The sequence below is a fragment of the Perna viridis genome, chromosome 1, assembly GCF_037379345.1.
Source record: "Perna viridis isolate PV_CMFRI_1.1 ecotype Kerala chromosome 1, ASM3737934v1, whole genome shotgun sequence".
Classification (NCBI taxonomy): Eukaryota; Metazoa; Mollusca; class Bivalvia; order Mytilida; family Mytilidae; genus Perna; species Perna viridis.
In genome coordinates this window covers 55,465,395-55,491,314 of record NC_142445.1, presented here as the reverse complement: position 1 = coordinate 55,491,314, position 25,920 = coordinate 55,465,395, and the positions used below count along the sequence as shown (strand labels likewise).

At 33.1% G+C, this 25,920-nt stretch overlaps 1 protein-coding gene and 1 long non-coding RNA gene across 7 annotated transcripts in view; one reads left to right on the top strand and one right to left on the bottom strand.

Annotated features, from left to right (window-relative positions):
• LOC148629450 (uncharacterized) overlaps positions 1 to 24,582 on the top strand; it is a 38,485-nt gene extending 13,903 nt beyond the window's left edge. For 2 of the 5 annotated variants that reach the window (XM_088551437.1, XM_088551419.1), the window contains 3 exons: positions 3,877 to 3,912; positions 17,060 to 17,221; positions 23,669 to 24,582. In XM_088551437.1, the coding sequence (XP_088407563.1) occupies positions 3,877 to 3,912; positions 17,060 to 17,221; positions 23,669 to 24,059 (589 nt within the window). In that variant the 3' untranslated portion in view covers positions 24,060 to 24,582. The remainder of the gene's footprint in view (positions 1 to 3,876; positions 3,913 to 17,059; positions 17,222 to 23,668) is intronic. The other 3 variants (XM_088551433.1, XM_088551428.1, XM_088551445.1) reach the window with 3 other exon arrangements.
• On the bottom strand, positions 15,839 to 21,436 carry LOC148629451 (uncharacterized). 2 transcript variants are annotated; one of them, XR_015916302.1, is made up of 2 exons: positions 21,240 to 21,436; positions 15,839 to 18,878 (listed from the first exon to the last, which is right to left on the bottom strand). It is a non-coding gene; the product is annotated as an uncharacterized LOC148629451 (long non-coding RNA). The 2 variants fall into 2 exon arrangements; XR_015916303.1 differs by lacking the exon at positions 21,240 to 21,436 and adding an exon at positions 19,236 to 19,347.
• Positions 24,583 to 25,920: the final 1,338 nt, after the last annotated feature.

Here is a 25,920-nt window from a genome sequence, read left to right as displayed (position 1 = left end):
ATCAAGTTTCTTTCATTATTCTGCAGTACAAAGTTCTTATTTACACCATGGTTTCATTTTTCGATTTTTCTTGTTGTAATTAGTCGCAAAACTAAATTAACTATTTCATGTTTTGTTTTAATTGGTATTTTATTGATTCTAGAAATTGTTATTGAACATATATTTATACATTGATCTGTTTTATGGAGATCAACACTTTACAAGTAAAATTTTGTTCATGCAAATAGATGTCTTGTTTTACGGATTTTACAGTTATTATTTCTTTTTCAACCAATGTAAACACAATACGTATAACTAGGCTTATTGTTTACTGTAGTAAGGAGTTCTGAAATGTTATTCTCTACTTTGTTATTTTATACATAATACCTGTAACCGAGCATATTGTTTGCTCTAGTGGGAAGTTTCAAAATGTTATTCCCTACTTTGTTGTTTGATAGATTAGGTTTCTGCTTTATTGCTTTTTGTAGCAAAGTAATCTTCATTTGATTGGTGTGACCAGACTTCAGACATAGTGTTCTGTTTCGTGTCTCTCCAACAGAAGACTATACAACTATCAATCATTGTCCTGGTAATTTCTAAATAATTCCATCCCTCTTTTGTGCAATTAGAACCACCATTGATTCAAGAGCTTTGGTGTAGAGTTCGCTTGGATGAATTGATGATTCCTTCCTATCAAAGCGCTCATATTTAGAATTTTATATATCTATGCATCATGGTTCTGTAATGTAATTCTTACTCTTGCGTTTTGGTCATTCAAGGAAGTCTATATTTGAATATGAACAATGTATGGGAACGAAGTTGTAATTCATTGATCTTACAACAAGACAATCTCCTCCGCAGACTTTTAACCACTTCATGCTCTGCTATAGAACGTGAAAAAATCACTGTTGATGCATACTGTACTGTCTTTACGATGTACATTACTTAGTTGTATAAATAAGTGTGTTTTATGGCCGAGTCTGACATAGGTCTAAATATAAATTTATACTCTGTGCATATAATGGAACTAGAGTGTCAGCAATTTTTAACCTACCCACCACATTTTGGAAATTTTAAAAAATATTAGTATTTTTCTTTATTGGACAGTAATTATATTTACAAGAACCTACGTTCTTATATAAAACCAAATTTTAATGGGTTGATAAAACAAGATTCAAGTACTGCATGTAAAGTTGCTGCTTCTGTATGTTCATTCCAATTTTGTGTTAGGTGTCAAACAATTGTAACTTGTCGTTGCGATACCATTAATGCACACTACATTCAAACAAATTCCAAAACGATGTTGACATTTAATACAGATGAATGCATGGTAAATACTGTGTTTACTTACTAACACATCTGCAATAACTGAGGGTAATAATGTTAACACCCACTATCCTACATTATTGATACAACAATTACAAGTCTCGGGTATGTCAAAGAATGTTATGATCAAATGAAAACGGTTGTATTGATCAGTATCTGAACAAATACGACTGATAATTCTGGCTGAAAGAGAAAACAAAATGAACTAAGTTATTTTCAGGAGCAACCATTTGTCTTTTTTTAAGCAAACAAACAATGTCTTTTTGATTTTTATAACATCTTGACTTTTCATCAATAACATTCTGGATTTATATTTTTGTAACCATTGTATTTTTTTATTGATTATGTTATAATATTAGTTCGCTCTTTGTGCCGTGAGCTCTTAGTCCAACATCATTGCATCTTTCAAAATCTACAATTGCTCCATTTTAACACCAGACATTCTTGTCGTTACTACATTGTACACGACAAGTTAGAATTGCCATGTTCTGAAGCTTGTTAGGAATGTCCAGGTTATCTTTACTTTCGCATCGTGCCTTAGTCATCGATTTGCCAAAGCCAGGTTATTTGATAGTAGTTACGTAATAAACATTATTGTACATGCATAAATTACAGATTTGTGAAATGTTATTTCCCCCACCTGAAACAAAACTGTTAATCTATAGCAAAAGTGGGCCATTATACGTGCATATGAGAATACTTGTATGAAGGTTGAATCATGGTTAAGCAATTTATCACTTGTAACTAAAACTACACTATCATCGGTATTTAAGTTTAGGGCTTTCCACTTGAAACGAAACACTCAGTTGTAAACTTGGGTCATTTATGTCAGCACTGCATGATAGGTGCTAATTCTGAATCCCTGACTTTTAAGGTTCAGCTAAAGTCAATATCTAGGAGATTCCTTAATGAAATGTTTTCATTCATAGTTTAAATAATACATTAAATGTAGCGCTGAAAAATGGCTAAATACATCTTTTTATGTATTTTACATACAAGCACAAGTCAAAGAACAAATGTTTTATAACTTCTATGTAACATTAACAACAACAGTATGAACACCATATTTTAGAATAAATCTACAGCTATCAAAAACAAGATTTAAAGTTTGAAATTCTTATAGTCCTGTTCTTTATATATAATACAGTGCAAGCTAGCATTAATTTTCTTGATAAAATGCCACTACTTTAGCTTTCTTCCAACACTAATTAACATAAAATATTAATATTTTCATTCAAATCTTGCAATTTGACACAAATTATTTGTTTGCTTACACTGCACTAGATATTTAGGCTACAGCATCTTTTGCATTTCCGAACAAAAATCTGTTCTGGTAAATCTGTTCATTTGTTTTAAAATTTGATGTTTACACTTCTCTTATTAGCAAAATATGGCTTGTGAATATGTTTTGTGAAGGAGGGGAAATGCATATATGTGGAATACTGTATAAAGAAGCACTAAGCAAAGTTTTCAGGAACATAATAATTGCAATCTTAACATCTTGACTAAATTTATCTTGACAGTTAATGTACTAGATTTTGACTAACAGAACATTAATGTAATTAGTACTTTAGCATACATTCTTACACTGTTCCTGTTATTGTTTATTTTGTTAAATATATAAGAAATACTTTATTAATTGTCATTCGAATTAGTTTAACATGCGATGACGAGAATGGTATTTGTTGTTTGTGTTTGTGTTTTCTTTTCTTCACCTTTGACCATTGACTTTTGAGATTTGATACTTCACCTTTGACCATTGACTTTTGATACTGCCCTTACGGCTTTCCTTGAAAGCATTCTTACTATGAGATGTTGATTTGATTGTTATAGGCCGATATGGCTGGCTGGTTTAGTTTGATCGTTATAGGCCGATATGGCTGGCTGGTTTAGTCTGGTTTAGTTTGATCGTTATAGGCCGATATGGCTGGCTGGTTTAGTTTGATTGTTATAGGCCGATATGGCTGGCTGGTTTAGTTTGATCGTTATAGGCTAGGCCGATATGGCTGGCTGGTTTAGTTTGATTGGCCGATATGGCTGGCTGGTTTAGTTTGATTGTTATAGGCCGATATGGCTGGCTGGTTTAGTTGGATTGTTATAGGCCGATATGGCTGGCTGGTTTAGTTTGATCGTTATAAGCCGATATGGCTGGCTGGTTTAGTTTGATTGTTATAGGCCGATATGGCTGGCTGGTTTAGTTTGATTGTTATAGGCCGATATGGCTGGCTGGTTTAGTTGGATTGTTATAGGCCGATATGGCTGGCTGGTTTAGTTTGATCGTTATAAGCCGATATGGCTGGCTGGTTTAGTTTGATTGGCCGGTATGGCTGGCTGGTTTAGTCTCGTTTAGTTTGATTGTTATAGGCCGATATGGCTGGCTGGTTTAGTTTGAAACGACTACCAGTGTCTGACTTAAGTCAACAACAGATTCTTGTTAAACGAAACAAAGTGATCTTTAATGTAAATTTTATTGAATGTCTTTAATGGAAATTGGACTTGATCTAACTGAGTTACTCTCTTTAAATAAAAATTTTATTTAGACTGACTTATTGTTTTTTTTTCTTTATTCAGGGATTTGTTTTCTCAATACAATACGCATGTGAGTAAGTAAGTAATTATTTAGAGTCAAATCAGCAGAATGACACGTGCTCTAAGGACTACGAATTATATAAAATATAATGAAATTAAACGTTACAATTAACTCACCATTTTTAAGTAGCTTATATTGTTAACAAATTATTGCACTCATAATTTCAGTAATTTACATTTATGCATATTATTTGCATAATTAAATATTACTACACCACCTTATGCTGCAGATAAGTGCCATATAACCGTCATTTCTAGTTTAACACTATATCAAAATGTACCTCTTAAATATCATACACATGTGTTGTACGGGAAGTTTACATTAAAAGATGAAATGATCGGTTAGCATCGAAGGTTCTGTAATGTTACTGAGAAACGCCTAGTCTCCAATTCAGAGGTTGCTATTGTTTAATTTGGTTCCTAATCTGGTTCCCTGGTCAATATCATAAACGACCCAAAGATCGCTAAAATTTTGAGAGAAACTTGTGGAACGAAAACATTACCCGCACCTCTGGTTACCAGTTGTTTTGATTGAGAAACATTCGGGTCATCAAGGTTACGAAAGATTTATCAGGGGAACCAAGATTCTAGCGATTTTAGATCACATTGCAACTCCGCTTGAGTTCGTGCCATTTCGGATGTTGGAAGCAAGCCAAAATCAGTGGCATAGAATATTTGACGATTAGCGACTTCAATTTTAATTGTGTTTGCATTATTTCTTAATCATATAATATTTTAATATTCTTGTATGATTAATTGATAGTAAGAATAAAATCACGGATGTTCGTGTTCGATACCGTTTCCTGTGACACAAACTATTGGAAACACTTGACTTCGGGCTTTGGAATGCAACCAATTTAATGGTAGAGTAGTATTTAATTTGTACACCTTCTTATCAAATAATCTTTGTTGTTCTGTATGGAATGTCCATGTTATCTGCTGATGGAGATAGCCTGCATACTTTGTCTGAAGTAAAAATGTTCTGTTGCAATGATTAAGTAAGATAATTATAGAATAATCAGCAATTTGAAAAAAATAGAGTCACTATCAAATGTTACAAAAATTAATCCGAGAATTTTTATGTGTATGTAAATAGTAAGAAATGGGTGTGCAATTCAAAACCTGTATTTATGGCTCTAAATTCTTATGTAAGGGTTCACATAGGACATTTACTAAATAAAATATTGTGTAAGTTTAGACCATGCAATTTTCCAATGAACACATGCATGAACATACAACGTGAATACATACAGCGTATCCTCTTGTGAGCATGGTATAACAAACAGATTCAGAATTAAGTAACATTTTAAGGGTGATTTAAAGGAAGTCGCTTATTTTCATGTTTTGTATAGTAATCTGGCGCGTGGTTTTAATGTCGTAGAAATGGAATAAACCTTTTAAGTTTGCTATGACACAAAGTAGACATGTATGAAGCAAATCTTATCCTTCATGAAAGTATGAATCTTTTAAATGTGCAGAGTTCATGACTTGCACAATAACAGACGCGTTGATAAAATCAGTACACTTCATCTGCATGAGCAAGGAACCAGAAGCCAATGTTCAGATCAAGCTTCAAAGCCAAAAATCTTGCAGCATTTTTTGAATGCAGTCCATCCGATTCTATCGCTATATATACCACCAAACTTCTAATACATTCCTCAAATTCTTTCACTACTGTTTTGTTTGGAGGAGCCCCGATCATCTTCAAATTTGAAGATGGTTCAAAATAAGTAACAAAGACTCAATTGAAATTTGCCTGTGAAAGATGTTAACTGTGTAATTACGTTATCAACTATTAAAGAACAGTCTTCATAAATACCAGACATCACAAATATTTCTTTTTGTTTCTTATTCAGAAACAGTTATTGACCACATAACCAGTTTTTGTTTTACGTATAGTTTTTGCACTTCTGAGAAAAAAAAAGGTTACCGGTATATATGTCTATAGATTGTACAAGAAATTGACACATTACAGTAGAATCACCCTTAAGCTTGCTTTGGTTGATGAATGCAGGTTTTCTTCAAAATTCAGGTCTATGCAGAAAGGACTATAACAAATTTTAAAAAATAACATTGTTTGTTCAGTGGATTTTTCTGCTCCTGAATCACCTCTACCATTGACAGTGCCTGAATATTATTTGGATAGGTAGTTAAAATGTTAATTCTAGTAGTATTATAATGCTGCTTTGTCATATATTATTCATACGATACATAACTGTTTCCAAAACAGAAATTAAACTGATGGATATTTTAAAACAACAACAATTGTCTCATCTTTTGAATAATTGCATTGTTTTTTAGTTTCTTCCAGCTAAGAGCATTAAAGAGTATTATGTCAATATTATTTTAGTCTTCACTTTACTAATCATCGCTGTAACAAAAGAGTCGATTATAAGTTCTGAAGTGAAATATATTGGTTGATTTCTGCAGTATTGTTTGTTTGTTTGTTGATTTAACGAATACTATTCAATATATTGCTTAGGAGTTTTTAATGAATCTGGCATAATCATTTTACAGTTCTTTAAAGTGAAATGTTTCCAGAAAGTTTGAAACCATCGTTTTCTCTTTCAATGCTGGTTATTTTGTAAATGTAACTATGAAAAACTAAGCCAAATATTTCTTAGAAAAATATCAATTCTCTCCTTTATTATATTGGCCAACTTTTCTTCGGGAAAAATTCGATCATGCTTGTTACGTCGATCTTTTCTCTCACTTTTTCACTTATTTTTCTTTTTAAGTGTACATGAGGTTGTAATTTTTTGGATAAGGGTCGAAAAAAGCTTGGTGTTATTGTTGCTTGTACTTTTGATCGGAATACCTCTAGAGTGATTGTCTAGAACATTTCCATATTTGATTTAACGCAATTTCTGTTACAATATAGCACAAACTATCTACATCTAGATGTATTTTGATTTCTTTCCACTGTTTTTGTTCTACGTTAATGTAGTCATTGGCAGTTTTAAAAGTTCCCTTTCTTTTCGTAAGTGTTCGCATTTACACGAACGTGTTTCTTTTATTTTGCCATATTTATAAGATTAAGTTTTTTTCCGCATTTCCATATGTACGTTGAATAAGCAATAAGAGATAAGGGTGACAAATGAGCCGGTAATTCCATACGGTTGCTTTGGCATTTCATTTTTGTTTATACATACTGAGAGAGGTTTTTTTGGGATAAAAATATTTCATAAAATAAGTGGTTTTTCTTTCGAATGTTGCTCTTGAACTTTGTCTTGAGAAGCATTTGTAGTTACATTATCCTACTCAGAATGATTGTACCGATTTCATATTTGAAAACCGACGACAGACAGATTGCTTTTTTGTCATACATTAGTTTATGGCTGTATTGATCAAAGCCTTGAGATAGATCGTGAAAGAAGATGCAAATGACCATTGGTACTGTCGAAGACGTCTAGACTAGAACGTTAAACCATATAAAACATTCGGAATGAGGATATACTACAGTTTTTGATTTATATGATTTATTTAAAGCACCATTGATAATACAGAAATTTCACATCCCTCACTTTGTCTCGTTGGGTAAAAAATCCATATCATATGACATGTTAATAAAACCGGGCGCAACAATTAAGAAAAGAACAACATGCAGCAATTACAACATTGACATATAAGCAAAATTTCTGACTTAAACAAGATTTACTAAGGACATTTTTAATATGTTGCAGTGAGGTATACGATCATTAAATCTTATAGTCTCCAACCACTTATAAAAGTTATCTATAGGCAAGTCCAGTGCAGTAAATTATGTTTGACTGTTGGATACGTACACAGCAGTCTAGCATCATCTAATTTCTAATATATTACATAGTGAACGTTTAATGTTTCGGTTATCTGATCTTGTCGTAGATATGTAATAAAGATTGATGTAGATGTGCTGTATCTAGGATACTGGGAACAATTTCAACACTCAGTTATGCAATGCACCATTACAGTAAATAATCTATAGAATTGCTTACTGAAGCGACAACTTTAATTCCCCAGTTTGTCTATGTGGAAAAAAAAACATACAAGTGAAGGACTTGTCGTTGATTGAATTGAAGAGCAAGCTTGTTCTCCATTAACCGATACGAACCAACTTTCTCTAATTCTACTTCCGGTTCGTCTGGTTTTTCTCTAAAATGAACCACTAGGTACGAACCAATAATGGTTCAAGTGGAACAAACTGTATATTTGAAATCATCCTTGTAGAGCAAGATTCGCGTATTTTACAGCAAGCTCTGATATGACCAAATGTAAACATAAACACGTTTGTGCCAACCGACAACAGCACCATGATACAAATTTAATGTAGTGGCGGATCTAGGGGAGTACAGGGAGTTGGCACCCCTCTTTTCTATTGGAAAATTTGTGATTTTCATTTGTAAATCTGACAAAAAAATAGTAAATAATGTCCTAGCACCCCTACCCCTTTTCCTGAGGAACCCAGGATGGCAACCTTCCTTTTCAAAGTGTCTTGATTCGTCCCTGATATGGGTTCATTATCAAACATACAAAACAAATGTTTCTGTACAAGTTTTAATCATATTGAAATATGTGTTTTCTGTGCATGATTATAACGCATGAAAGAGTATCAAGGAAACCAAGATTCTAGCGGATATTGTAAGAATGTAATCCAGGGACAAAACCCAGACATAGAAAACAAACGCACACAACTAAGAACATAAAATAACCAGAACAATACATACAAAGTAACAAAAGTTAATAAGAAACTCGGACTCCACTAAAAACTGTGAGCATGGACCAGGTGCACCGGTAGGGTAAGCGACCTATGCTTTCCTAGAAACACCTGCCTTGTTCATAACAAGTCAAGTCCAGGGTAGGCAAAAGATGACACGTTGAACAAATCAGCATTCATGGTGCAGATGGATACACCGTAACTAACTATCCACGAGTTCATGAGTTCTGTAGTGATTACTTCAATCTTGTAGCAACATAACCCTGTTCCATAAGCCTAACCGTTAGAAGTGCAGCGCGATACAAAAGGTCTGCGTAGTTACGGCAAGCTCTGGTATAACATATGAGTTGTGTTATGAAAACTCGATACGCAGGTGCTGAAGTGATGTTGTCACATATGAAAGGAAAGTTGACAATACGGAGTGAAAAGTCATCGCTTTTGCCGTATAGTTTGGTCAATATTTGTCCTTTACCATCGATTTCTAAGTGTAAAAAAACATCTTCGTTATATTTGGAAGATGATTTGGAATTGTTTTATCAAAGTATGAGGAATCTCTACCAATAACTACATATATGTATCTAGTTGATTAATAACGATGCACAATGTTTTTGAGTCGGGATTTTAACTGAGTATTGGGAATAGAAGAATAAAGAGTTGAAAAGTTACAGGTTTTAATGCTACTGTATTTTGATAATAATTGAGTAGAGGGTTTCCAGAAGATCAACAATGAATAAATACCCCTACGGGATTAGCAAGGGACGTGCTAGGACTTGAGATTCTCTTTGACACCTGTAAGTATAGAAGTTGACAGTTTTGAAAGAGCTTTTGTGGTACAAATGCACATCCAGCAATGTAGCGTTGTTTGTAGATTACAATCAACGTCGTTGGTAGATAGTCCAAAAGTGTATAGCACATATTTGTGGTTTTTCACTATCTCTTCTTTGGAAAGTGCGGTAGCAGTATAGGTCTTATTATTTTCTACTTCTAAAATGAGTGTTTTACAAATCATACAAAAATCAAATGTTTTGAACATTTTAAATCATATGGCAAACATATTCACCATATTTTTAAACATGTTTTATCAGTCCTAAACATGTTTTGTATGGTTGACATGTAGGTCCTTAGCTTGAGGAAAACATAAAAATATGTGTTTTTATATGTACTGAAAACATATAAAAAGCATATTTTGAGATGTTTCCATTGCGTATCATTTATTTCATATTTATAACATCTAACGGACGATATACACATGATATGTTTAACACACAATAGGCAATGTTGTAAAACGTTTTAGACTACTACACAACAGGCAATTTTAAATCTTTCAGGGTTCCACACATTAGGCAGCGTTGTTAAACCTTTTAGGCTACTACACAGTAGGAAACGTTGTTAAACCTTTCAGACTACCAACATTACATATTTCACTGTTATTCCAAACTATACATACCCCTTTCCATGTAGGCTAAAAACCACTAATTCCACTTTCCATAGGCTTCTATGCTAATCTCACAATATTCAATGGCTTCTCTGGACTTTACCTTAACTTTAACCTGCAGAGGACTATATATCAGCATGATTCTACATATGTCAGCTCACAATCCTCAGAATGGCATGTGGGGTTAGCAGACTTGCAGTGCAGTACTGGTCACCGGAAGTGAAGGGTCTATAAATAGCATGGGAAATCCCAGTGTTTTCACAAGACAGGGGTATATTTAAAAATCATTATGGAGATTAGGCTTCACATCACAAGAAGCAAAATGCACATATAAAATGTACAAAAATGTTTTTCCTTTCAGAAACTGTTTCAATTTTTTAAATAAGATGAGAACTTTTTTCACAGCACTATGAGGATCAGGGGTAATTTCTGTGTAGGACTATTTTTGCGTACGTTCCAAATGCTCATTGGTTGAATTGGTGGTCTGTAACCTGTAAGATGCACCTAAAACCCAACAATTACTAAAAGTGTTCGGAATAACAACAAATTTGAAGAAATTCAGTTTATATACTATGAGTAAGGACCATCAATTTATCAGAAGCTGTATAGTCTAGACATAACCAGGGAACGGTAGATATCCTCCGCACATATCACGGTCAATCCGATATTGGAAATGTCAATGTCAGTGATAAATACCAAGACGTGCTAAAAATACCAAACTTTCAGCTATTTGTTTTCCTGCATCAAAGAAATCTTGATAGTGTCTTCCAAATTTTCAATTTATTGGAGAATGCAAATGCGGTTCTATCTTGGAAGAACTGGTATAATAATTGATTATTTTCCATAATTTGGCATATGAAAGACATTTCATTTCCTTGTTCACGATCGAATTTGTATAAAAAAACAATATGCATATATAGACTTAATCTCAAAGAGAATTGAAGTGTAATTTTCTATTTTATCCATAAACATTGTGCGTGTGTGCGCGTATTATATCCGAGAAGTCTTTCGTCATCTCAAGGATTAGTTAGTGACCTTTTGACCTCTGGTCACGATATGTAACTACGTTCCCGAATTTTTATTTATACAAAATCCATAATTGATTTAAATGGAAAGCATTATTAATTTAGAGCTTTATAGGAGTTCTATAATTATGGTTATATAGATACAATTCTTCCAACTGAGTGCCTCCATTGTCGGGTATTTACTCGATATTTAGATATTACTGTCTTGTTACGATACATATTTAGTATTCAGTAAGTATAAATCTATAGAATGTAAGGAAATTCTCGACGTCTTTTAAAATTATGAAATAAAACTTTGTTACATATATATGGTAATACTCGTACACCTTTAATACCTACTTTCCTTAGATTACCCCCCTTTCCACACACACACACACACACACACACACACACATAAAATTGCTGTATTGTATTTTACAAAAGTACATGTTAAACCTTCTTCCTGATTCAACTTGTCAATGACTATAGAGTTCAACCGTGCATTCTAAAGGTTAAGTTGCTAATTTTGTGTATTTTTTAGCGATTTTAATCAAGTTTTTCATATCGTGTCTTTTTTCGTAATTCAAAAATATTACATATCAAAAATTTAAGTAGCATATACTTCTACAAAATTTTCAATTGTGCGATAGCTGCATCCAAAGTACACATCGCTGTTGTTCTAAATTCAAGGCAATTCAATTTGTATAACTGTTAAGTAAATGTTTCATTAATTTCAATCATTATCGGCATCGCCATTGTTTATAGAGCACCTTAAAGTAGATGTGCAATCTGCTTCAATGTATGGTCGATCAAATAAACAGGAAATCGTAGCAATTTCAATAGGTGATAATTGTTTCATGGCATTTTGATTTCTGATATTTGCCATTTCCATTGGAATTTTATTGAATTAAAAAGTAAAATCGTCAGTTTGTTTAAATTTTAATGCATTGCAATCGCCGAATTGTGAACTTAAAACCGCCCAACAAAAATCATCTTTTTTATTCTGTATCGTTAACCAACGAACTATATCCCCGTAGTTAACGTTATTATTTATTCTAAGAAAATCAGAACTTGATGAAGAATTAATTTGATGTAGTTTTCTGTCAGATGAACGTAACTAGTTGATGAACAAAACAGTTCTTCTTATGACTGCTTTGTCAGTTTGTAGGCGGCCATTTATTTCTAGGATGTTGAGCAAAGTTCCTCGTCAGTTTTTTTTGTAATTTAGAAGTACATATTATCTAGTGTCAGCCAGTGGCAATCTTTCGTTTCCCTTTGGGATATTTGTCGGGAATGGATTAATTAACAGCTTCTTTCGTTTGTTTCGGATGCACATCATATTAATTAACCAATTATTGCTTTTAACTATAACCTGATAGTGGAAGGTAACGAATGCATTCTCTATTGGTACTCTGCCATATTTCGTTGCTCGGTTTTCGATGGTAATTTTCAGTAAACAAGTATGGAAGGTTGACTTTTTTTTATCGATTCCTTCACACACGATGGAGAGATATATTGATCTGTATATAGAATGAAAACATTTGACCACTCACTGATGTGACAATATGTCGACAACTGACGAGACGGATTTAAAAAATAACAACTACATAAAATTGGAGGGCATCAAGAAAAAGGATCCGAACTGTACATGCAGCTGGTAAATCTCTTTGTTTTTCATATTCTTAATTTTTTGTTTAATGACTAGAAAATGATCTAAATAATACAAAAACAATGTATCTTTCAGCAGCTGAATAATTCATTCTGTATCAGCATAGATCTATTATTAGCGAGGTTATCTTTATTGTACAATATAGAAGTAATGCGTAGAATTATTGTTTTTGTACAAAAATCATAGATATTTCTGTAACAAACACTAAATTGCATTCTATTGACTATAAAATAGGTTTGTTTCATTGAAAAGTGTATCATATTCATTGCGATGTTGAAATCGAAATAAAAGTTCTCTTTGAAAGATGACAATCTATGATGTAATAAGCTCATTCTATAACTACTGAACGATCAAACTAACTAAAGAGATTTATTTGTTCTATGGACTCTCTTAGAGTTTGCCTATCTGTTTCGTTCTAAGTTTTCAAAAATCATTTATTAAAATATATCGCTAATTGACCAAGGGTACTACTTCTCATTTGTTTACAGGTTTATTTAAAAAAAAACCTTCAATTCATAAAAATCGTTTTAATAGCAATTTCTTCACAAAGAATACCGTGTAATTATCTTCTGTAGATAAATATCATTCTGCTATCTGTATATCTTTGTTTAATAGTCAGAAAATGTTCTAAAATAATATACCAATAGTCTATCTTCTGAAAATGTTAATTCGAATTCGCTATATGAGTATGTCTTATCTCCATATGAACAGGTTGCTTTAACCATATGATACTGTGCATCTTTAACCAGTTTGTTAATTGCATGTTAGTTCTTTAAATTGTTAAAATTGTTCCATTTGAAAATCGCGATAAGACTTGTTAGTTTTTAATATCATTTTATTATGACTGTAAATATGACAATTGTATACTTCATCACTTTCTTCAGATAGTACCTACAGCATTCTACATGTATGTGTAGCGAAATCAACATGCTAAGTTGATGATGATGGGTGATTTAGTTCTTTCTTGTCTTCATATTATCATTCATTTCGATAGTTTTGGTTTTGAGTACTTTTTGCTTACAATTATTTTTGGGATTTAGATCTACCTGTACACTTTATTCAAATGCTGCTAATGAGAGGTCAACACGGGTGCAGCATATCGAAATTTGCAATATGTATTATAATCGGTATTTTATATTTGTGTCTTGTACATACAGACAATGGAAGTTTTTAACTATAACATGCACACATTCCCCAATTTCCGGTTACGAAAGTTACAGTAATGACCTCGTGAATCTACGGACACGGAATCACCTTGTACATCAGGTGTCCAATGAAAGTTTCATTGTTGACGTTTTGGTAATTTTTTTTTTTTTTGGTTTGCCGAAATATGAATGTTTAGTGAATAATAATGTGAACTATGTTGTTTGAAATATATTACGCTCTCATGCATACTCATATTTATTGCGCAAGAGTAGAGTATAGTGATGAGGTGATAGTACTTCTTATTGTTTCCATATGTCAGCTCCGTTATTCACCTGCTTTCATCGACTTTCAATCAGGCAACACAACAAATAACATCAATAGGGATCAATCATTTCTATACATAGAACAAACAAATAAGCTAATTTCGATTCTCTGGCAGGCTAAAGTCAACCCAAAAACTACTAGAAGCTAGCGGATTCTGAGTTGAATGGTATATACGATATATACCATTATTCATTTTCGCTTATCACTGAATGTTTTACTAGTTACAGTATCTTTTAACCTTGTTCACTCTAGATTGGTTAGGTCAAGACTTCAAATACAGGTCAGAGCGCTTTTGATCTGCATTTTCATATAAAATATGGCAACCGCTTTAGTCCAGTAAAAAGTAAGGTAGGCAGGACAAGGAGACAATACAAAATAAAAATAGAATAGATTTCGTAAAAAAATTAGTTTTCTAAACAAGACATTATAATGCTTTAGTCTATTTTGTATCAGCTGTATTAACTAAGCAAATCAAATATTGTTTAGAGGGATTCAATCATGAATTAAGGAATGAACTATAGTTATCCACTTGAGTAAGCGCTCAAAAAGATCAATAGTCTGTGGATATCAATTTAAAGCTTTACTCGGAATCTTATAGGTTCTCCATCTTAAAGATGATAAATGACGGATCCATTGATCAGAAACTCCAGAGAACTTTTGTGACCTTCACCCTCAGTCATGCAGTCTATATTTTTGCAACATTTGTGCATCTTTAAACGATAGGAAACTCTATTTGAACAAGTCAAAGAAAACTTTTCTTTCGTTAGTACCTGTTGGCATTCGATGTGTTTCTAATTAGACAAATTCCGCTTCATGGAAAATATTGGCTTACTTCCAGTTATCAAGTATTTGCATCCCTCGCGTACTTGGGTTTCTAGTAAACAATTTAACCTCCATCTACAAAGATCTGGTGCACAACTTCAATAAGAACTACAAACTATTATCTTCTTGACAATAAGTCATATTAAGTCCTTAAAGGTTTACAGGTGCTTTTTTCATCTTTAATCAAATTACAAACTTTCCAGGCATAAGAACGTCACAGGTGACAACGAAGGAGAACCACTTGAGTATTTTTGGAATGATCTCTTTGATCCTATTGAGATAGAAGGCTGGCACATGCTGTGTTTATTATCTTTTGTTTTATCTATAATGAGAATTGTTTGTATGTCATGTTCCTATATTGACGTAAAATAATGTTCGTGATATATGTTGTAATGTCACTTTAACAATATTGGTAGCTATGAAACTTATCGGGTATATATATATAAAAAATCTATTTCCATTATACGACCAAATTTTATCCTGTCATATACTTGCAAGAATAAAAAATTTATGTCAGTCAAATAAAATCCTATCATCTAACTGTACATGAAAACCTTTTCTTTCTTTGGAACGTTTTATTTTCCAGTTTAGATCTTGGGTAGTTCTTCAGAAAAAGAGGAATCGTTTTCTTGTCTTTAAAGTAATTCACACGTGTCTGTCGGACTGAACAATGCGATTATCATATTAGGTGAAAGTCAGATTCATTACATACATCTTAAATGTGACCAGTGATGAATTGCTTGAATCAAATAATTCGTAGTTAGTAGTAGAATAACTCAAGCAATAGTGTTCAGTCATGTTAACTTACGAATAATTGTAGAGCAATAGCAGGTATATGATAACACAAGACGAAGAAAAAAATTCTTTATTAGTCTGCTAATATAGCGTTTTATTACTTTAATGGCGTTTTTGGGAAATCGATGTTTGATTGTCACCATCCTATAATTTTCATTAATTTCCTTTTTGAACAATACATATAACCTAGAGATACTCCAAACAAAGGTTTAATTGTTATATTTATCATATAAGTCTTACTAGCTGCCATAAATTAAAAACGGAAAGATTCGCAATCCTGACGCAATTTCCTAAAACTAAATAAGGAAATTATGCTTCATTTCAGATTTTTTGCAAGAGCAGTTTTCCTTAAATTGGAATTGCAACCATTCAACATTCAACTGCTAATTCCATAAACACCATGTGCGACTTATGCTATTGTTTAGTAAAAGGTTATTGTTCATACGACAGAGTTCTCAGCAACTGTTGATACTGCTGATAAATCAATGCATTAAGAGCACAGGATGTAGTCAGTCACTTTATCCTCCTACATCTCTGGTAATAACAGCCATAATTGGAAGAAATCAACCATGATTGCCTCATCACAAAGCAAACAACTTTGATTATATGATTCATAATGTAGTTACCGTTTGTTTATGTGGTGAAGCTAACAATTTGATTTCTTTTAATGAATGTCTTTTTAATGGTGCTATTAACTAACAATTATTGAGTAAGAAAAGTATACCTCCAACTTCATCTGTGTGTGTTGTGTGGACAGATATCATTTAACCATGTCTATGAAACATGATTATCATATAAAATCATGTTGTATTTGCAGAGTCACGTCCAGATTGAAATGCATTGATGATGATCCATCTCCATGATTCACCCGTCATTAATAAACAATAAGACATGTGATTGCTTTCTATTAGGTGGCATTAGGCCAGGAAACAAGTGTTTAAGGTCCTACGATCTCTTTATCATCTGCGCACACTATCAACAGCTATGATTTGATTTGAGGCCTTAGCTAGTAAAGTCTCATAAATCAAGTCACGGTAATACAACCTCAGTCAATAAGGTTCGTCTATGTAGTAAGAAAAACTCAAAATTGAATTGCCGAGCAATCTGGCACATTCGTTTCTCGAAATTATTTAATATTGGTGGTCAAAAGTAAGACTAAATATCTTTTTTAATCGGTCGATATGTGCGAGCGAAAAAGTTTCTACGAATGAAATTCAGATCATTCTCAATAAGTCTGGAAACATGTTTTAATAAGATATTTTTTTCTTTTGCAACAGCCATGATACAATATTAAAGAACAAAGTAACTTTCTGTGATACTCCAAAAGAATCTCCTCCGCCTGATGAGGCTCGTGACACAGAGGAAGATATTTTAATTTCCGAAGTTTTAATTCTTGATAGCCCTCCGCCAGGATATACACCCAAAAAACGTACTCCAAGGTAAGGTGGCATGGAGTTTGTCAACCTGTTGTCGCCAGCCTTGCCAACCTTTTATGTTCCAAGGTGCATGCTGGTTATCTTACTATTTGTGTGTGTGTGTGTGTCTTTGTGTAGCAGGAACGTTTCCATTCTTGTTTACTTTGGTTTATTGACGAAAATCGTTAAGACTTGAATAGTAAATATCTTATGCATGTAGGAAATCCATGTTCCTGTAATCAAAGTTCTCGTGGTCTACCATTCTTTGTTGAGTACTGTCCAAAATAACCCCACCATAGACATGCTTGTTCTAACAATCAGACACAATGTTTATGTTTTTTGATGGTTCATAATCTATAGTTAATAGGTTTAGTCATTATATACATTTTCGTCCAATTTATTTCTATAGCAACAATACTAATACACAGAACGCCTTTGATTCTGACTCTACTATACTTGTGGTGATAAATAGGGAGACGTATTCACTGGCAGAATAAAATCAACTTCATTAATTTACTTCAGACGGAATCGATTTTTTTAAACCACATTCTCCTTTGGTTCCAATGTCAAAGAGATGGAAGCAGTAATAAAAGACTTCCAGATATCTAGTTATGTAACTATTAAGTGTTTGCTCTTAAAAATATCTTTGTAGCCTAAGAGATCTAGAAATCAGCTTCCAAATACAATGTCAAACCGTTTAGCATTCGATTGCTTAACAAATAATCAAGTTTAAATATTTCCTCTTTGTTTCTTTTCACCAAATGCTGGTTAATTCTGGTAAATTATTTCTACTCCTGTTGCTAAAACCAATATGATATCAGGAATGTTCTATATTTATCTACTTTCTATCCTCATTCCATAGAATTTCTATAACCATTATGTGTAAGAATCAGGCAATGGGTGGCACATTATTTTCCCCAATTTTAGTCATTTTTGCCAAAAATATATTCAGTACATCTAGAAAACACCAAAAAGCTATTTAAGTTTATCCTGAAGCATCTGTGACGTAAATATTTTTTGACTGCTTATAAAGGGAAAGAGTGCGGGGAAATTTTCCCGCCATTTTTCCGTAGTGCATTTCAATTAAATTTGACGTATCAATATTTAAAAAAGGCAAATTTTACGAACACTTTTATGGTTATTTCTTGTGGTTTTCAGGTATATTTACATAATTAATACAATAAAATCTCTGCGTTTTTTTTCCTTCATGTGCCACACCCTGTATACATTTTGCCCAATTCTTATAGGAGAAGCACTTAATTCTCATTGATCATAGCGACCCTGTTGAATCGTAAATGATAACTTTGCAACCTACCTTTCTGACCTTATCTCCTATTGTAGTGTCTTTACGGTTACAAAGGGGTTTGTTCTTTGTTTTATTGTTGTTGTTGTTGTTGTTGTTGTTTGTTAAGCTTGAATGTAAAGGATCTTCTCCGATTTTCTTCGAAACACAGTCATGAGGCGAAAGTCTCTTCGTTCTAATCAGACATCATATTCACTTTTTGATTGGTTGTTTTGTTTGAAAAATCTCTGCGTGACGAGGCATTTTCCACTTCATTACAACTCAAATTACCACATATTGCAAACCGTTCTAAACGTGGCTATAAAATCTTCTACGTTTCCAGTACACGCAAGTTCTTCTTTTTGCCCTTCCAAAGAATACTCGGTCTTTAGCTTAACCCTGAAAAATGCATTTATTCATTAAATAAACGTACTAAACTTTACAAACATGCAAAACTAGACAAAACAAAAATCATTATAAAATAGAAATCTAAAATTGAAGAGATTAATCTTCACTAAAGTTCAAAATACATCTGATCTATAGAGAATCTTGTCCTCTTTGTCTCCCCTACAGTGTTTCATTTTCAGAAGGATTGTAATTTTATTTTGAATTCGTTTCCTTTTTAAGCCAATATAGAAGACCGTGTGGTATCTGATTTCCATATGCTTTGTTCCCAACTGTAATAACTGACGCATATTTTCGGTTACTTCAGATATTGACTTATTTAAGAGCACTCCTTTGGATTATATTACTTACCATTAAGTTTTCCCACAACAAATAATAGCACGACATGAAATCAATGAATTTAAATGTTATTAGCACTTTTTTCGTTAAGATGACAGTTCGAGTGGCAACCATTTATTTTATTTCATTTTTTGTTTTAGTATATATATATATATATATATATATATATATACCACAGTGAGCATGCGCTGTAATTATAATTATAATTATAGCGCATGCACACTGTTGTATCTTCGCTTTCTAAAAGTTATAAAATTGACTGGCATATTATTTCATGAATTATTTCATTTTATTTTCTCAATAACGTTCTTCGTGAGCTAAGAAGGATAACTCGAAAATTGTATGGAAAACCCTGACATCTAATACAATAATTTAAACATGTCGTCAATTCTTTTTTTTAGTCGCTAAATTTCTGATACATGCCACATCCAAGTACTGTTAAATTAAGGATTATAAAATATTTGGTAGTTATAACACAAATATTCGTTTTAAATAGTTCTAATATATGGTCTAATAGATCTGTTCTTTCTGACTCCTTGATGTCTGCATATTCAAAATCTTATTTTCAGTAGCTATCTTTTGTTTTGTTTTTGTTTAATCATTTTCTTGCCACATGGTTTTTCCCTGGATTCATGGGACTTGTATCTTCGGTTGTTTTAACCACACTGTTTATTAGTACACGTTGATTGAAACTCCATTTTTTAACTAATGACTAAACTATCACTTCTCATTCTGCATCGTTAACTTCCCTTTCATCTGTGTCAACACCCCTTTAGCACCTGTATACAGAGTTTTCATATCACAATTCATACACTATGCTAGTGCTTGCTGAAACTACGCGTACTTGTGCCATGCTAGACTTCTTAGTTACAACTGGGCTTCTGGAAGAGGGGTGTGTTGCTACAAAACTAAAGTCATCACTAAAAAGCTTTATTGTCGTCATGAACTCGTGGATCGTTATGGTGTATTCATCTGCATCGTAAGAACAGATTTGTTCACCGTGTCATAGTTTTCCATTCATCTATCGTCAGCCCCGGACGTGACATTTTATGAACGCTCGCTGTGTGTTTCTAGAAAAACAAGAAGGCGCTCACTCTACCAGTTTTAGTGGAATTCGCGTGGCTCATTTACTTTTGTGTCTTTTTTTGTGTGTGTGTGTGTGTGTCTGTTTTCCCTGTCTAGTCAGTATCCTTGGGTTATATTATTTTGATTACCGTTCGAATCCTGGTTCGGAACCTTGATATTGTAGGGATTCCCGTCCCTTCTGGCACTTCTAAATCGACTAACCTCTCATTTACACATAAAAAAGGCGGTATCATCATAAAGTGACACCGAAAAGTTCAAAATGACATTCTAAATTATCTGCATCAGTATCCTGCTATATAAAAACTGTTCCCTCTTATTTTCCAAATAAGCTTTCTATAATAATTTTTTTCTATTTACATCTTTCCGGAAATGTCTTTTTGGTTTAAAAAACTCTGAACACACTATTAGAATTAACTGAACAATGTAGACCACCAATACTCTCTTTTTCAATATTTGAAGATAAAGGTTTTTTTTCCTAAAATTATCATAAAACCAGTTGATTTTGTTACTGATCAGTACTTGAACTGACAGATCGATCTACCTTCAAGTTCTTTCAATACTATAATATTCCACTTGCATTAGCTTTCCTACACCGAATAATGATTATTATCATGGATTTAGTTGAAGTTTGTTCATTGCTCTTTATTAGCAATAAATGTAAATAAAACCTGAAGTGCATAGCCATTTCCGCCTCATCTAACAGATAGTGAATGGTCGCATTTGGTTGCCATTTTAAAATATAAATGTATTTGCATTAAAGGTAAATAAATAACCCATTTGCTAAAACCCTAATCGGAAAGTTACCACTTATTTCGCCTATTAACCTTATGTCTGACCTTTACAGATTCCATTCACATACAAATTGCCTGTATTTTCACAGTTTTCTCTGTGGAATAATTGAATGTAGTTAAGCAATATTTGGTTCTTTACCTTAAATCCACAGTGTATTTATCACAGCAATCACAATATTTCAGAATGGATAATCGATTTCATGTATGATTTATAACATGTAGCACGTGTCAGAAGCTGGAACCGCACAGTAGCCATTCGGAATCTACTTTATATACTAATGTTATCTGAGGCATTCCGATAAGAGAAATCATTTTCTCCTTGTGTTTTGTGTTTCTGTAATAATACGTTTGTGGAGATAATTACAGAGGTCAAATATTTTTATTTATTCAAAAGCATTCCGTTTTCTTATCGAAATGAGACCGGAAGCATTATTATTTTTAAGATAACGAGATTTCTTCATAGTTGTCCCATTGAACATCCTATATTTAAGGATGACTGTGAATTACTTGAATCAACAAATTGATAGTGCATCACAGAATCTTGTGTGACAATATTTTGAGTGCATTATTCGCCATCTTTAAGGGAATAACATTAAGGTAGCGGTCATAAATTATTATCAATAGGTTGTTATAGTAACCGAACAAATGCCAGCTTCATAATGGAAGGACATGACGATGATGGGTAAGAAACCACATTCTTCATTGCATGTGTCAGTTGTCTGTATTCTTAATCTTTCACGTCAGATGAAGATGTACTGATTTTCTAGACGACTATATTCAATATTGAGTAGGTGTGGAAAACATAGCGTTTAGTTCGTTTTAGGTTGATATTTCACGCGACATTGCTAAAGCTATTACTCAACACTTAATGAGATTTTCACGGCCTTAACCTAGGAACAAAACCTATTCGCGCCACCTGTTGCCCGAAGAAAAAAATTCGTTATTGATTCTATCGAAGTAAATATTTGAATGTTATGTATACAATTCATTTTTTTAATGTTTTGACCATGGTAGAAGAGGAATGTAACACTTCTTATTGTAGCATTTAGTGAACACGCCCAACTAAATCTGATAAGACACACAGCTGGGCTAATTAGATGGTAGTGCTGTGTCTATTTATGTGTTATCATGTACACTCTGAACTGACATATAATGTAAACACAAACGTGGAATTCTTCTGTTTAGGTCCACAAAAATATATTTGATGATGATGTTAAAGAAAATCTCGTCTCCAGACAGAATCTTGTCAATAATAATAATTAGTTTAGGATGTGTCAATGTAATTAACTTGGTAGCATGTCAAAATAATGCTGACTGATAGATTCTATTGATTCTAGGGGAGAGGGTCTTGATAACATGTCCATGAGAAAATTAACATGCCTGCATGGGTATAGACATAACTAAATTTAATTTAGCAAAATATATAAAAATCTTCGTCGTTCTACGGCAGATGGACACTAAAATATGTTAATTTCAGAAATTTGTGGCATGTCTAGTATGGTGAACGTTCGATGTAGTTTCATCCCTTTAGAATTTGTCCTAATAAAGGTTGTGGAAATAGTTGAGATCCGGTAGCAATTAATATTGATTAGAATAATGCTTTAATTAGAATGTGTATTGATTTCATATTCTGTGTTTGATTTCTATGGTCGTCTAACGTTAGTCAGAGTCTGAACATAATTGTTTTGTAAATACATTTCCTTTCGGTCAACTATCATGTTATCCTCTTTCTCTTCCCTTGCATTATTTTGTTGAGAACCCCACCAGCATTTAAAGGTGGCAACCTTAGAGTGAGAATAGTCGCTAATCAGTCATATCTTCTTGAATTACTCTTTGTTGGAAAAAAACATACCACAGAGAATCATTCTTGTTAATGAAATGTCATTAAAAGCAGCAAGTTGGAACAGCTTATGATGGTAAAACAAGGATAATCAGAGATAGACATGGAGGCGTCAGAATATTGATTGGTACATACCAATCTAGTTGGTATTGATTCGTGATTACACAACAATCTGTTGTCAAATTATTGGCCTGTAGGGACAACAGCGTTATAATAGCAGTTGTTGATTGTGTACAAAACAGTCTGCGAACAAAATGACTTTCTGTTCAGAAATTTTCACATTTGGTGTAGTTCAAGATTATATCATTTGACCTGACATCTTAGATACCATGAATTTTCGGCGTGCATCATTACGTCATGAAATATATGACATCTTCTCTTCCAGGCATGGTTTATAATTATAAAATCCTCAAGAACAAGAGTATTATGTATTTTTCCTATCTGTGATTTGATCTGTCAAAAAGCATTGATTGCGAAATATTTTTTTCAAATGAGCCAATTTTAGCATTTTTACAAATAACTAAGATTTTAATGTGCCTTTTATTAATTCTAAGTATAATACTGTAACTTAAATGTCATTTCAGCTTTAATGGGCCCGTGGCCTATGGCTACAGTCTTTCCCAATAACTGAAAAAAAGTTTAACGAATTTTGTTTTGTTAACGTCTTCTCTGAACTCTTGTTTGCCAGTTTATACTTTGATATATTTCTTTTTTTTTTTCAATTTCAGTTTAGAAAGCCGAGATAACCCATTCATACCAGGGGGAAGCCTTGATCAAGAAGCATCAGATATTTTGAAAAGGGCTACTATTATTAGGGATCAATTTATTTTAAAGGACGGAGAAACTGAAAGACCGTCTGAACACAATACGGAACTGGAAAGAACTGAAAATGTGAGTGACCTTAATAAAACATGTGATGACGTCAATGACGTGACAGATGATACTGTTTTGCCGCAAAATGTGAATAGTACACAGGCACTTCCAGAGAAAAAACTAAATGGCAAAATAGAGGATAAAAATGTTTCGATGGAATCTCAGTCAAATGACAATAATCACAAGGATGGGAACTTATCGTTAAAAGACAAAAAGAAACAGAAGAAATGTTGTAGCGTGATGTAGAAATCGAGGAAATATTTCGTGATGCGGATTTACATTAGCTTCCAGTTTCACTCGCATTACTTGGATTATCCATGAGCAAAAGTCCGTGTGAATGTGGCCAAGGGATTGAATGAGTCGTGTCGGAAGTGCCGTGCCATATTGGAAGAGAATCCGTATTCTAGCTTCCCGTTGCTGCACCTATAAAGGTTAATGTGTTCAGCATAATACCATTCATTTATTTATTGTCCATATGTATCCATACGCCATGCAATCATTACCAAAACAGTTTAACACTTGTTCGTGAAATTTTATTTAGCATAAAAAATGGCATCTTTATCACTTGCATTCATTTCGAGTTATGCGCTGTATATTTCGTTTCTTTTCTTTAAACAATACTGAGGTGCAGTCACAACCGTACCGTAATCGGTACTTAACTTACAGAGGAACTACATAATGCTTTCACTAATGCAATTTACCAAAAGGGTGAATCAAAATTACATGTTGCTTTGTTTATTTCAAGTTAAATAAAATGAAGTATATTTTTTCCACGTATTTTGTGTCTGCAAACATCTCACTGACTCAGTTGCGTACGAAACCTTGATTCCTTTTCTTTTGTATTAAATGTATGACTCACAATAGTGTGTATATACCATGCCCGGGATATCGTGGTTTCAAAGACTAATTGCATATGTGAAGTCTCCTTGCCTGTAACTGATACATTAGTATTATTTTGGCATTTTGATCACAACAATTTATTGCATGTTGCTCAAGTGGATTAAGGGAAACAATAGCCGTTTGATTTAAAACCCTTACTGGGGGTCAGATATCAAGTCTGGAAAAAGTTTCGAAAACCCGAAATAAACAAGAAATCTTGTGTCGGTGACGCAATGCTTTAAATAGTCCCCAAAAAGGAAAAAAAAGACTCTTTCATAAAATCCAGAAGCTTTATTAATTTTTGTTTGACATTAGAACATGTTAAGTTTGGCTTGTCTTCGTGGTCATTTGGAGGTAACAAACTGTGACAAAATAAGTCTCCGAATGAACGTTTTTAACTAGAAGTACATATAGCCTAATAAAAGATTTTTGTACAGATTAGAAATTTGGCCCCAACTGGCTGTCATTATTGATTTAAAAATACATCCTTATGTTTCGGCTAAAAATAAATACAAATTGAAATGCAATGTGGACAAAGTTATTTATTGGACCTTAATTTTCAACTGCCATTTTGTAAAATTGGACAGATAATTTGTCATAGTAGTCAACACTTTTCCAAAAGCCTACATTTTTGTTTTGTAAATCAGAAAATTTCAATCTTTGCTTTGTAACCATGTTGATAAAAATTGACCGCATATATCAGACATTCTGTTACAATTGTGTACAGTATTATCCTAAATATCTAACATCCGAATCGGACAAAGTTTGATTTTAGGGTCTGTATACAATCGTTCTGAGAATCAATCCACAACCCTGGTTATTTTGGCCCCTATTTTTGAGTCGGTCAGTATGAAAAATGGGCCAGTAAATCTAAGGTCTACATACACCATTATACTTCAGACAATTCAAAACCTGTAGAATTAAACGTTCATGCAAATTGAATATTGATAGTGGGTTTTTGATTTTTTGTCGGTCAACTTTTAAAAAAGTAGTTGCTCCTTTTACAAAATGAATGGCAACAGCACAACTCTGGGAGTTCCTTTACTAGAATTCAAGGAGATCAAAATATAACACAAAAGTACAGCATGTAATTAATCGAGGGAAGGTGTTTAGAGCGTAAAGAGAATATAAGACCTGCAATGACACCGTTTGGTATATAAGAGTATCTTTAAATCTAGTATGTTTGTTTTGCTTTTACAATATTGGTATGGTATTTAGAAGCCCGTTT